The 12709-nt window shown below is 42.2% G+C and overlaps 2 protein-coding genes across 2 annotated transcripts in view; both read right to left on the bottom strand.

Annotated features, from left to right (window-relative positions):
- LOC103773051 (deleted in malignant brain tumors 1 protein-like) overlaps window positions 1-4701 on the bottom strand; it is a 29306-nt gene extending 24605 nt beyond the window's left edge. The window contains exons 1-2 of the mRNA XM_008940406.1: window positions 4698-4701; window positions 909-1030 (exon numbers count right to left, since the gene is read on the bottom strand). Of these exons, the coding sequence (XP_008938654.1) occupies window positions 909-1030; window positions 4698-4701 (126 nt within the window). The remainder of the gene's footprint in view (window positions 1-908; window positions 1031-4697) is intronic.
- Window positions 4702-8304: 3603 nt separating this feature from the next.
- Window positions 8305-11661, bottom strand: LOC103773040 (deleted in malignant brain tumors 1 protein-like). Its single transcript, XM_008940394.1, has 6 exons — window positions 11626-11661; window positions 11307-11407; window positions 10789-11000; window positions 10377-10549; window positions 9481-9869; window positions 8305-8590 (listed from the first exon to the last, which is right to left on the bottom strand). The coding sequence occupies exons 1-6, from the start codon at window positions 11659-11661 to the stop codon at window positions 8305-8307; spliced, it is 1197 nt and encodes a 398-aa protein (XP_008938642.1).
- Between the last annotated feature and the right edge of the window lie 1048 nt (window positions 11662-12709).

The following is a 12709-nucleotide window of genomic DNA, read 5'->3' as shown; positions in this document are numbered from 1 at the left end:
ATGAATTCATAAAAACCTGAAGATACAGCATATTCCTAACACAAAAGGCTGGGGTTAGCATATGATGTGGTCAAAATCCCACAGAGATCTGAAATGTTTGGGGTCGATAAATTAAAATCTCATTGTGACAAAAGAATTTGCAAATATTCTTCTTCATAAACTGTATACTGGTAATAAATGACTATATTAGGCAAAATTTATTTCATTAGTAAAATCAATAAAGACATATATGAGATGAAAATTAGTGTGAACTTTAGACAGCAAAGAAATTGGAGGGGAAAAAAAGAAGGATGAACACTAAATAAAATGAAAAGGAATTATCTGGTTACCCACACTGCTAGAAAAAAAAATCCCACACACCAACTCTCAGTAGTTTTGTCGTTATAAGGTTATTTACATTTTAAAAATACATAGTAGCACATATTTTGCACATACAGTAATATGTCTCTGGAAGGATGTTTTTTTACATCACATAAGGATATTTCTACTTAGTTTATGATTCATACAAAGAATCAGTTGAATTAATATTTTATTTAGGAAGCAATGGGAGTGGCAAGATGGATAAACCTCTGAAGGGCATTATACTCCACAAAAACTAAGAAGAGGGAATGTAACTGTCCTGCTCCTTAGAGTTTATTAACTGAAGATTTTGAGCAGGGAGGCTGATGTGTGGGTTACAACACTCTCTCAAGAAGTATTTGCTGAAATGCTGGGGAATACTTTTGGATGTCCTGAAGAGCTTGACAATGGTTTTGGTAGTTTTGTCCCCTTTTGCTGAGCACCAGAGACTCAATCCAGCAGCTGTGTATAACATGCTATCCATTGCTGCCATGAATAAAACAGAAGTTATCTGCACAGAAGACACCAGGATCTTCCAGAGGAAAAGTTATTGATGGACCACCCATTACAGGAGCACTGTGCCAGAAGAGAGCTTCACCTCCTTGGCAGAGCACCTCTTCCAGGAGGATTTCCCCTGTGCAGTCACCAAAATGAGCTTCTCCTAGAGCTGCAGAAGGTCTCAAGGACAAGTCTTTTGAAGACAGAAGGAAATCAGACCAACTATCAGGGTGAGTGGTGTGTTTTCAATGGCCTCTACAGTCTCAGGCTATTGGAGGAAAGTTCTTTTTGTGAGCCCACCAGCAGAAAGTGTGCTCTGGCCTGTGCTGACCACCATATGAGTTCTTGTGGTTTTGGTCCTGATATACAAGCATCTTCCAAGTGTGAGGCACATGAGTGTCCTTATGGCAGCTCCATAAAGTTAGAGTTCACTGACACAATGCTGTCATCATCTAGAGGGGACTCCAGCATGTCATATTGTGTTTTATCTGGCCAGCAATGGACTCAACAAGGAAGGCAGTGCTGGGAATAGCATAGCAGAAGGGCACTGCCATCAGTATTTCCCTTGTTGGATTAAAAATTGAAATCATGTGGCCCCTTAGGGATGACTTTTGCACTTGGTGCCTGTGTACTGTGTGGCTTCCAGCTGAAGATCCAGGTAGTGGAGGCCACTGTGTTACCCCTTGGCTCTGAACTGCCTCCAGATTATTACCCACAAGGATCAATACTATTCCCAAATCTCACACAAACCTTGCTCTAAGGAACAGATCTGCTGACACTGGTGCATCCAAAGCTGGACCAGATCTGGGTTGTGTCTAACCTCTAGGCTGTGACTAACCTGCATATTCAGCTCACCAGGCTTCTGTCAAGCACTTACCTGCTTGCTGGGCTCCCCTTTCAGTGTGGCATTATACTTTTGCCTAAGCCTCTCCAATGCACTCAAGAAAATCACTTATCTTTATGTATTTTTTTTCTACAATGCATCAAAATATAATACAATAGATGTTTTCTACATTACATTAAAAGAAATGATAAAAATATTTGGTGGCATCTTCAGTCCTCAAGCCTGCTAAACATCCATGATGTGTTATTTATAAAACAGGTTTCAGAATTTGTAAGCATGTAATTTAGAGGGGTGTGCTCTGCAGTTTGACTAGGCCTTATTTTTTAATACTAGCTTAATTTTTCTATTACCTAAATTATTGCTTGATACCTTTCTCTTCTGTGGGACCAGTGGTTAAACCCTGCTCTTGGCATGTCTGTTAGTGCCCAAGAGGAACCAGCAACATGCAGCCAGGAAAAAATTAGTGATGCCAAGTGAAAAATGATGACAAACTATTTTCATCTCTCATTTTTCTCAGCTGCCCTGAAGGTGAGCTAGGGGTGGTCGTGTTCCCCTGTTACCTCAGACACCAGACTCCCCAGTCCACACCTGTGGTGGTGGTTGCTCTGCCTGGGGCCCATTGGGGTGGTTCTGTGGGGTGAGTGTTGGAGGGATTTGCAGCCCTGGATGGCTTGTGCTGTCCAGGGGCCCAGACAGAGTCCTAGCAAGGAAAGCCCCATCTGGGGCACCTCTTGGGGCAGAGCTGCCAGGAGTTGGCTGAGCTGTTAGGCCCATGCTCCCATGGCACCAGAGTGCCTGCAGCTGTAAGCATCACCAAGGCAATGAACATCCCGACCTACTAGGAAATAAATGCTGTTTGTTTGTTTGTTTTTTTCCCCAAAATGTAGTGCCAGAACCCCCTCAAGGCTGTACAAATTCTAGTCTGTATTTCAAACAGTTAATTTTCAGCTTGATCTGTGTCATCCCAGCTTCACAGCCTTCCGCCAGCATCTCACGTGGTGCCTGGATTAATCCCTGCAGTGTTGGCAGAGAGCACTCCACTTGTCTTCCTCAACAATGTATTCCTTAGAGAATTCCAGTGAACTTTTATGAAACAAAGGTGGCTTGTTTCACACTGGCAAGGCTCAGATCAAGTGTTTACTCTACATGCACAGAGTGCAGCTTTCAAATACATTCAACCCAAGCTGCCCAGGAGCTCAGAAAGAAACTGAAGCAATATCCTCCTGCAACTGAGGCTTCATAGTTGGCTTTCTGAGCCTGTGACTAGGGGTGTCAGGATCCAGCATTTTGTAAAGAAGGCCTGGCTTGGCCACATTAATATTAAATCATGCCCCCTGCCTCCTCTTTGCATGGGAGAGCAGAGCGCTCACGTCAGCCTAACTCAATTTTCAACATATCTCATACCAAAAAGCTCTGTTCAAGCCCAGGCTTAGCCATGGAAGATGGTGGTAACTACTGGCAAATGCTTCAGAAACACCTCAACATCATTAACCAAACCTGTGAGTAAACCTTTGTAATCAGGTAACTTCAGCAAATGAGGAGCCCTCAAGTTGGGGTCTTATGTGCTACCAAACAGGCACAGCAGAAAAGTCAGTCTAAAAGTGCCTAATTTTATTCAGTGCCTGAATTAAAGAGCAATAAACTTTTTAGTAAGAAGTGATGAGGAAGGTAAGGCAAGGAGTTACAAGATCTTGACATGTACCAGGAATTTATCTGCATGGTTTTCAAGGGGCAGGGATGAAAGGGAGGGAAAATAGAAAGAAAGAAAAAAAGTCATATTTAGGAGACCTCTCCTCAAACCCTAAGAGTTCACAGATGGGATGGGTTTCTTTGCAGTCTTTGAGGCTACCAGGCAACACTCATCTGCCTGCAGCTGTTCCACATCCACATCTTATCCGTTCTGTTTAGTCACTCACACACTCACATAAAACTTCCTTAGACTCAACAGGTTTGCATGATTATGTCTGAGGACAAATACAGCCCCCACAGCCTTCACAGAGGAAGAGGAGGAAAGAGAGAAACCAGCTGTCTGAAACTGTGGTGTCTATAAACAAAAAACTATAAAAAAATAAAATTAAATTAAAAAAACCAACCCCAAAAAGAAGACAATAGTCATTCAAACTTGGCAGGCTGTTTTGAACAGCAGCAGTGCAATTAATTTCTACATTACAGCTTGTGACTAATTCAGTTATTTCAGAAAGAAGGAGGAAAAAATCTGCTTGGATGGGTACCAGGTGATTCAAGGCAAAAGAGGTGATCCAAGTGTTATTCTAAGAAATGAAAACAAATCTCACTCCCAGTGACCCAGCTTTATTAAAATATGCTTTTTATGTTGTAGTTCTTGAGCCTGAGATAGAAAAATCTCCTAAAACACACAAGCTACTATGAGAATTTTAATATAGCCTCAGTTTTTCCCAGCTAGCTATACGCTGCCAAAGAAATAAAAATTATATTTAAAAAAACCTATGAAAATAAACCTCCCCAAATAAAGATAAACAAACAAAGGAAAGCAAATCTCTTCTTGTAGCACAAGGCATTTAAGAGAAATTGTGCAAAAAAATTGTGCTTGGGTTCAGGGATGCTAGACAGCAAAAGGCTACAGTTCATTTTATCTGGAGCTGAACTGAAGGCAGTGGTGGGTCAGGCTCAGGAAATGCCTTTGCTCTTCCCTCTGAGTTTGTTAAAGCTGGTGGACAATTCAGGTGGAATTCCACCAATTCTGGTGGAATCCTATTTAAAATTTTGCCTGTGGCTGCTGAGCCTGAAGGCGTTGTTACAAAAAGAATAAATTCATGCATCAAGTGAAAGTGACCTCCAGAGTATATTCATTTAGTTATTTCATTGGGATCTGGTGCAAGTGTTCAGTCTTGGGCAGTCAGGGACACCTAAACCAGAACTATGTGCAGAAGGTCACCCTTAGCTCCTTAATTCAGCCTGATGCCAATTAATATCTTTGTTCTTCTGTGGCAAGGCGTGGGGAGAAAGTAATGAAAACAAGAAAAACAGTGTTTCTTACCCATGCCCTGCAAACCCAAATTAAGGTTTTTTTTAGTCTCAGTCTACCCGGGGATTTGTTATTAACAACTGGAAAATGAATCCACTTGCTAGCTATGAGATACAGAAACAAACCAATGTTTATTTGTACCCAATTATAAATATTTTTATAGTGTGTTCCTGGGAAGGAGGGCTACAGAGTTGAATTATCTGCTTCCTACTCCAAAATTAGAATAGAAAAATAAACAAGACACCAAAGCACAGGAAACTCAGCATACAAACAAGCAAACAAGAACTTTGTTTCTGAGCTTTGCTTTAACCCCAACTCTGCCCACATAGGTTGTGTGACAATGGGAACAGCACACTGGCAGGGACCCACAGAGTCCTTTTCACCAAAAAAAATGTGTCTATTTGAAACCAAATTGCCATAGGTCCATTCTCTTTCCATGAGAAAAACCTTCTCAAGTGCCACCCTGGGGTGTTGCTGGTGGCACTCCAGCAGTGACAGGACAGTGGCCTCCACTTGTTCCTGGCTCCTGACATCCTTGGGTTTGCAGGCACCAGGCTCCACTATGTGGTTGGCATAACACTGCCCCAACACAAAGTGAATAATCGACCCAAACCACACCAAACAGCCAAATAAACAATTTTAGTTTACATTCTGGCTTTAATTCTCTGTATTTTCAGCTCAAACGTGAAGGGCAAAAATCCCAACTCTTGCTTTTCATGTTTTTCTGCACTAACAGTAAATGTTTATGTGGGATTTGGTTGTTTGCATTTCCAGCATATTTCAACCTGATTTATGAATGCACACAACACACTGCACTGCAGGAGAAGTCCTGAGAAGCCAAGCTCCTCACAACCACAAAGCATACAACCATGGGGAGAAAAAAAAACCCAAACCCAAACCACTAAATCATTTTATTGTGATCTGCAACCAAAAGTATTAAAAATGGAACCAACCTCTTCTTTCTGGAAAGGAGACATGAAATGTCTTTCAGCATTTAAATGACATTTTGCTGTGACCTGAGGTGTCTCCTGAGTGAGGCTGATCTCCTGGGTGAGATTTATGGTTTGGCCAGGTTTAGGATTGTAGGTCAGTGGGAAGGCTTCCCATTGGTATGACAAACCTTTAGATCAGATTTTGTGATTCAGCCTTAAATGCTGCAAACAAAACACCTCTAACGGCTCAGTATCTTCTGAATTTGGAATTATTTAACTAGAGAAGTGAAAACTTAATGGAAAAAAACACTGTTCTTCAACTAGGTAAAATTCACCTAAGGAGAAAGGGAGAAAATGACTCCCCATGGCCAGAGGTGCAGGTTAAGAGCTGATGGGCATGACCAACACCAGTGAAGATTGAGAGCAGACATTGTAAAAAGCCTTTCCAGTGGTGATGCTAATTGGAACAGTGAGTCTTGTTAAGCATGAGAAGGTGTTGCCCAGACAAGTTAGGGAAATGTCTGTTGGGAAGGTGTTGGGCTGAAGTGGTGGTGCTGAGGGGAGTTCTAGCTGATGTGCTTTTGATGCTCTGGGTGCAGCAGTGTCTGTGGCCAAGGAGAATGTGGCACAGGGGTGGCTGGCATGGAGGATGGAGGCAGCAGCAGGGATCTAGCAGCTCTGTGGGAAAGAGGCTGCAAAGTTCAGGGGGCCAAGTGCTGCAGTGGGGAGTGAGAAGGAGACCTGGGCTGTAGCAGCACTCTCAGAGGCAGGAGGTCTGGGTCGTGAGGAGAGAACAGAAATGTCAGGAGAGAAAAGAGCAACAGTAGTTGTACTAAAATGGCTGGGGACCTTTTCTAGACCTCTCAGGGCATGATGACTTCTGTGCTCTCTTTCTTCTCAGCTTTGCCAGTAAGTTTGTCACCAGTGAGAAACAAAGGAGCCTTTCAAGGCTTTTCCTGGGAGTTTTGGACATTTGTTTTACCTTTGCTGCTCGATTTTATTTTGTTTTTTTTACCCACCCTTCACAATTTAAGGCCACTAAAGTGCCTTGCTGTAGCCACACACACAGAGGTGTGCCCAACACACCCACCAGAGGTACCTCACACCTCTCCACAGCAGTGTGTAGAAGGGTTTCAAAACACAACCAATGTGTAGAGAGTTGAGTACTGGAGGGAAAGTTTTCTCTCAATAACGTGGAAGAACACACTGGCTGTAGAGAATAGTTATTCCTTGCTGGCATGTGGAAGCATTTCTTTTGAAGCCTGCATTAAGATATTTAGAAATTCCTGATGCAGTATTTCAGTAGCAGGGGCTCAGTCCATCACTTGTTGAATTTTGAATCCAACAGACCACATTCTTCAACACAGTAAAACATTTGTCTTTATTTGAATCACAGAGATATTGATTTGAAAGACAAAATAGAATTATTTCTCTGTAAATATTCCTTCCTTTGATTTTCGATCACTCTGCTCACATAACAGATTACTTCAGCTTGGAAATCTCTACATCTTATAGATAAACACAGATCCATTATTGTTTCAATAAGAAATTTAGCATTAAAAGCAATGCTCAGATGCCATGGTCAGATCAATTTTTACATTTCCTTGCCAGACATGACCTATTACTTGTCTCCAAATGAAATCTTCCTCCCTTTTAATAAACCTTGAAATATTTATTGATGTCTCATTCATATTTTCTCTCCAGCTCACAAAATTTTGAGCCATTAGATGAATGGTCTTAGGAGGATGCGAGAAGAGAATTAAGGAGAAGAATGATAAAATGATTGTACCAAACAACTCGTGACATGAATGCTGAAATTATTTCTTCATCATTTAAGAGGTGTTAGGATTACAAAGTTACTCTGAAGCATTGTAGATAAAGATATCACAGCTTCTTACAAATGGCACATATGTGACCGTTGTCAGTGAAGCACTTTGGCAGCTGGTAATAGGTGATGTTTGCCCTGTAGACATTTAGTGGATGATGCTGACCTTTGATCTCACATTATCCCACGTGAAAGTGGTTTCTTCAGAGCAGGTCTCACCAGAAAACCAGTAAGAACAAAACCAACAACTGCCAGAATGGCAACAGCAGCAACGACTGGGGCAAGGGGGTTATCAGAGGCAGTGGGAACTGCCTGGGGAGGAGGCAGTGTGTGAAGTCAGAGGGGGGCTGATCTCAGTGTATTAAAAGATCAGAGCACAAAGAGCTGCTGCATTAAAAGGGTTAGTTCCCAGATCAGAGCCAGACACGGACTAATTTATGGATTCATTGCTTTAAATTCTTTGGGTGGGATTTATATCAGCAAGGATGGCAACTTAACTAAGCAAACTTCAAATAAGCAGAAGACAACTGAGGGAATAAGGTGTTTCTCAAGAAGGTAGGGAGTTTGCTCACAGCTGGCCATCATGTTACACAAGCAGACTGGAGCTACTTCAGAGTTACAGCTCTAAAATGCTGTACACTCTACATCTCCTTTGGGGCAGCCAAAGCAGTTATACCTTTTATACATACAGGTGAAAACAGGTTTGCAAGGTGTTGAAAGAAGAGATCTGTAGACATTTGGGTCAGCCAAACAACCCCTTTCCCATTTTTGCTGAAGTTAGCAAAAGCAGATTTCAGGGGCACATCAGAAATGCAGAAGTGGGGCTTTTCCTGAAGTAATCCCAGAGGAAATAGAGAGAAATTCATTCGACTTTACCAGTATCCCTCTTTTCACCACCCCCTTCTCGGAGCTGAACTGGCCCAACTACCACATGCACTTTCTCCTCGGCAGGCCTTGTGTCTCTCTTGGGCCTGCTGAGGCAGCCCTGGTAGCAGCGGGAGGAGTAGTCCTGGAGCCTGCACACCACCAGCTGGCACTGCAGGAACACCGACGGGTGCCGGCTGATGAACTCAAAGGCATTGAACTTGAACCGAGCCACGTGGCTCTGGGGGGACTCGTATGTGACATAGGAAGGGTCTCTAACACACCTAGAAAGAAAGGAAAGAGGATTAGTCTTCACGGCCATAGCACATCTACATCCCTGCAGAAATACAGTAGATTTAAACCAGATTATGTCATAGCCAGGAGCGAAGAAAATAATGGGATAAAAGTGATACTTTTATGGCATAGCATAAATGTTTAAAATACAGAATAATAGAATCATCACAGAATGGTTTGAGTTGGAAAGGACCTTAAAGATTACTTAGTTCCAACCCCCCCTGCCATGAGCAGGGACACTTCCCACTAGACCAGGTTGCTCAAAGCAACCTGGCCATGAACACTAACAGGGATTGAGGATCCACCACTTCCCTGGGCAACCTATTCCAGTGTCTCACCACCATCAGAGTGAAGAACTTCTTCCTTACATCTGCTCTAAATCTATCCTTTTTCAGTTTGAAACCATTATTCCTTGTCATATCAACTATGGACACATTTAAGTCCTATGAAGCAGCTAGAACATTGGCAACTCCTTTTGTTTTTTTCCAAGAGAAGGAGACTACAAGTGGTGTAAGGAAGGAGAACAGACTCTTAGTAATGTCTGTGCTACATGAGGCTTAAAAAAAATTAGTCTGATATTTGACCTGGTTTTACTAAAACATTTAATGCCTAGGATAGTAGATTCCTTGTGCTGGTTTCCAGTATCACATCTCACCTACCTCATTCCCACTACTTTAAATTTTGCATATAGGACAAGGATGAAGTGAGTGAAAGAAAATATTTGTAAATTCTAAATGTCATTTCTTATTTCCAGGTTCATACTGTAAAAATAAAAAAAATCAAAGACTTCTTTTAACAGTCCATTGATAATAAGATCTAAACCAATAAATGCAGAAAGGGTATTAAGGTTATACTTCTACTGACTTGAGAAAGATCTTACCCATTCCTTCTTATATCATAGACCAGAGTGACAAAATCATGAGGATCAGGTGATGCCACACACGTGTCCACAAACAGGATCAGATTTGGGTCAGAGCTGTGAAGATAAGCTTGAAGATACAAATTTTGGTTCAAGTCAATGTAGTATGGAGAGTCACGCACTGGCCTCAAGAACGATGAGGAATCAAAAAAACTTATGTTGACCTCATATCTTCCATACTGATTTTCATTCACGTCCACAGTATCCTCAGCAGCGTACATTATTTGCATCCATGTGTTCTGTAGCATTTTGCAACTGATGTGCAGGTGAATATTCTTTTTTCTCTTGATTAGGTACTCAGAAGATGTCACTTTGATCACATTGGAATAGTTGATTGTATCATTGTTCTCCTGTTTAACACGTAGTTTAAAATGAGGAATTGTGTTTTTATCACTTGCATGTTCTAAGCTCTGATAGAGTCACACGGAGTTTAAAATTGTAGATTAATCTTAAACTCTTTAAACCAAGAAGCTTGATGGTGGTGTTTTCTGCTCACACATTGTAAAAGAACATGCTGAAGTATGTAATTAAACAGAAACCAGTAGATAAAACCCCTTGGTTAAATCCAAGGCAGAGCCAACTCATTGAGCATCTGTACAAAACACCAGTTGTGTAGTACACAGTCATCCCAAACCTGCATGGCACTTTCAAGGCTACTTTACATCACAGAAAGTTCCTACAACTCCCTCCCGTGCTTTCCTCCCTAGAAGCTCATTTCTGTTCAGCATGGGGATTCCCTAAGGCATGGAAAGCTAAAGCTCTGCAAACTTCTGGCTGCTTCTTAGCACCGTGGACCATAATGGCACTTCCCTTGACTCTTTTCAAAGCAGAAACAGTGTGCACAGTGGTGAACATACCTCTCTTACTGTCCCACAGCCATCGTAGGGAATGTTGAATATAACCTCCCGTGAGGTGACTGTTGGTGTGCAGCGACTGTCATCCAGGGTGACCATCTGGGCTGAGTAGCCTTGAGACTGGAGATAGTCCCTGCTGACCACAGCATGCATGTAGTCTGGCAAGCACAGAAGGGCTGGGAGAAGACGACACGATATATTAATGACTTCAGGAATCTGTTAATGATTAAAGGTTGCAATTGAACCAAATGTTGGGGGTTTTTAATTTGTAAAGTAGGCAGTTCACACACCAACTCATCATATCTCACATGCATCATTTATTTCTCTAACAACTTTAAATGTACACAAATGTTTATTCTGCAAACAAAAGCCACGAACAAGTTTTTCTGTTGAGGAACACCAGCCAGGAACTTACTTGTGTTGTGATCTGCTGGAATGGAAGAGTAGTGAGCCTGAAACCCTCTGAAGGTGTACTGAGAATCACTGTGAAAGCGAACAGTCATCATGTTTGAAGAAGATGTGTACGTGGGAAAGGACCCGGAACAAAGTCTCCCGAGGAGTGGGGAAGAGTGTGGAGGCCCATCATAGACTTCAATGTAGTCATACTGGCATCTGCCGCTTTGCATCCTGGTGAACAAACATCAACACCTTGTCAAATGCATTTCAGAAACTCTGATTTCACTGCCTAAAACGTGATAAAATCTTTCAGCACTTTAAGTTTTCACGGCAGAGGTTTTATTCATTTTATATATAGCTGCAGCAGAACATTGTGAGCAGAAAATACTACAGCAATCCAGATTTTGTCTGGTCTTGCAGCTGTTGGATGTTATTGAAAGTATCTTTAAAACCGGGAATTTGCCTCTTTTAAATAAGTTTTCAAACTTCCCAAGTTTTGGCCCTGCTGTTTGCCCAGGGAATCAACGTTTCACTTACGCAATATCTCTAAATGTGAGCACAACACGGAAATTGTTCTCTACTTGTATTTCCCACAGGCAGTCTGCGTTGTTTGGGTAACTTCCAGGGTAGAAGGGACTCTGCAGCATCCCAGAGGAGTTTGAGATTGAGCCACCACAAAAATAAGGTGCTGCAGGAAAGAAATGGAAGATAATTTATTTACAGTAACCTCTACAAAATTGTACTGGAGCGGTACGTGTCTCATCTGCAATTCTGAAACGCGGGTCTCCCGCTGACTGCAGCTGATATTCTGCATGACCTAAATCAAAACAAATATTTGGTTTTGCATCAGGTTTACTTTCGTGTTGGATTCAGGATTCCCTGTCACATCCATGGTGCCAGACCACCCTCTTCAGGCCAGGCTAGTAACACCTCAATGCTTTCTGCTCCAGTGTCTCCTTTCTGCAGCTGAGGTCTGGTTCTGGGAGGTGTCGTAACAGTCAAAAATGGAAGTGCCTTCCTGCACAGACAACATCCCCGTGGTTACTCTGCTGCTTCTCTTTATTCCCCTAAGGACGTGGGAGGATAAATGCATCACAAGTCTTCTAGGAAACTCTGTAACTTCATGGTCTCAGGCTGAAGCACTCCAGGCTTCTGGGAAGAGTCTTAAATCTATCTATTTTCTCCCATAAGCATAGCTGCAAAAATCTTGCATCTTCATAATGCCATGACTGACATATAATTCTCATGTTAAACACACAGATAATCCTAAAAGTCTCCTTATAGGAAGGCAAGCACAGGCTCTGAACTTAAGTCCTACAAGGTGTGACATGTAAAAGCAACGATCACCCATTTTATGTTCCTGCACAGGGACAACACCCAGTGTAGCACACTCCTCCCTGCCTCAGAATTTTGGAATTCTTGGGCTATTCCAAACTTGGGAGCAACAACTGTACTCAGGTGCTGCTCCTTACTCTGATCAGACTGGACAGGCCCTGGGGCACCTTCACTTTTGTACTATTTTCTACTGCGAATGGTCAAGAGCTAAATCTAAACTCTGCTTTCCAAGGCAAAAATAGACTGAAGACTAGTTGTGGTCTAGCAGGAAAACCAAAAATTTCACAGTACAAAGCCACCCTACAGATACTGATGCATGTGGTTAAAAGCTGGTGCTTTAGACAACAGTTCCTAAGCCTTGGCCCAGCTGAAGAGCCCAGCAAGGAAATGGCTTGCCCACACTCAGCCATCAGAACCACAACATGACCATCACTGAAATGCTAGGGGATATCATGCAGCTTTAAAGTGATATTGCCACAGAAACAAAAATAAAGTTTAAAAAAAAAAACGAAAACAAACAAAACAACAGAGAGATAGACCACAAATGAAAAAGGTGAGAGGAGCCAGAGAAGAGCCATACCTGATGGTGGTGGCAGGGAGTCCGG

This window comes from Merops nubicus, unplaced genomic scaffold (genome assembly GCF_000691845.1).
Source record: "Merops nubicus isolate BGI_N331 unplaced genomic scaffold, ASM69184v1 scaffold3040, whole genome shotgun sequence".
NCBI classification, from domain to species: domain Eukaryota; kingdom Metazoa; phylum Chordata; class Aves; order Coraciiformes; family Meropidae; genus Merops; species Merops nubicus.
Note: the sequence above shows the minus strand (reverse complement) of the source record. Positions and strands in the feature narration are given on the sequence as shown.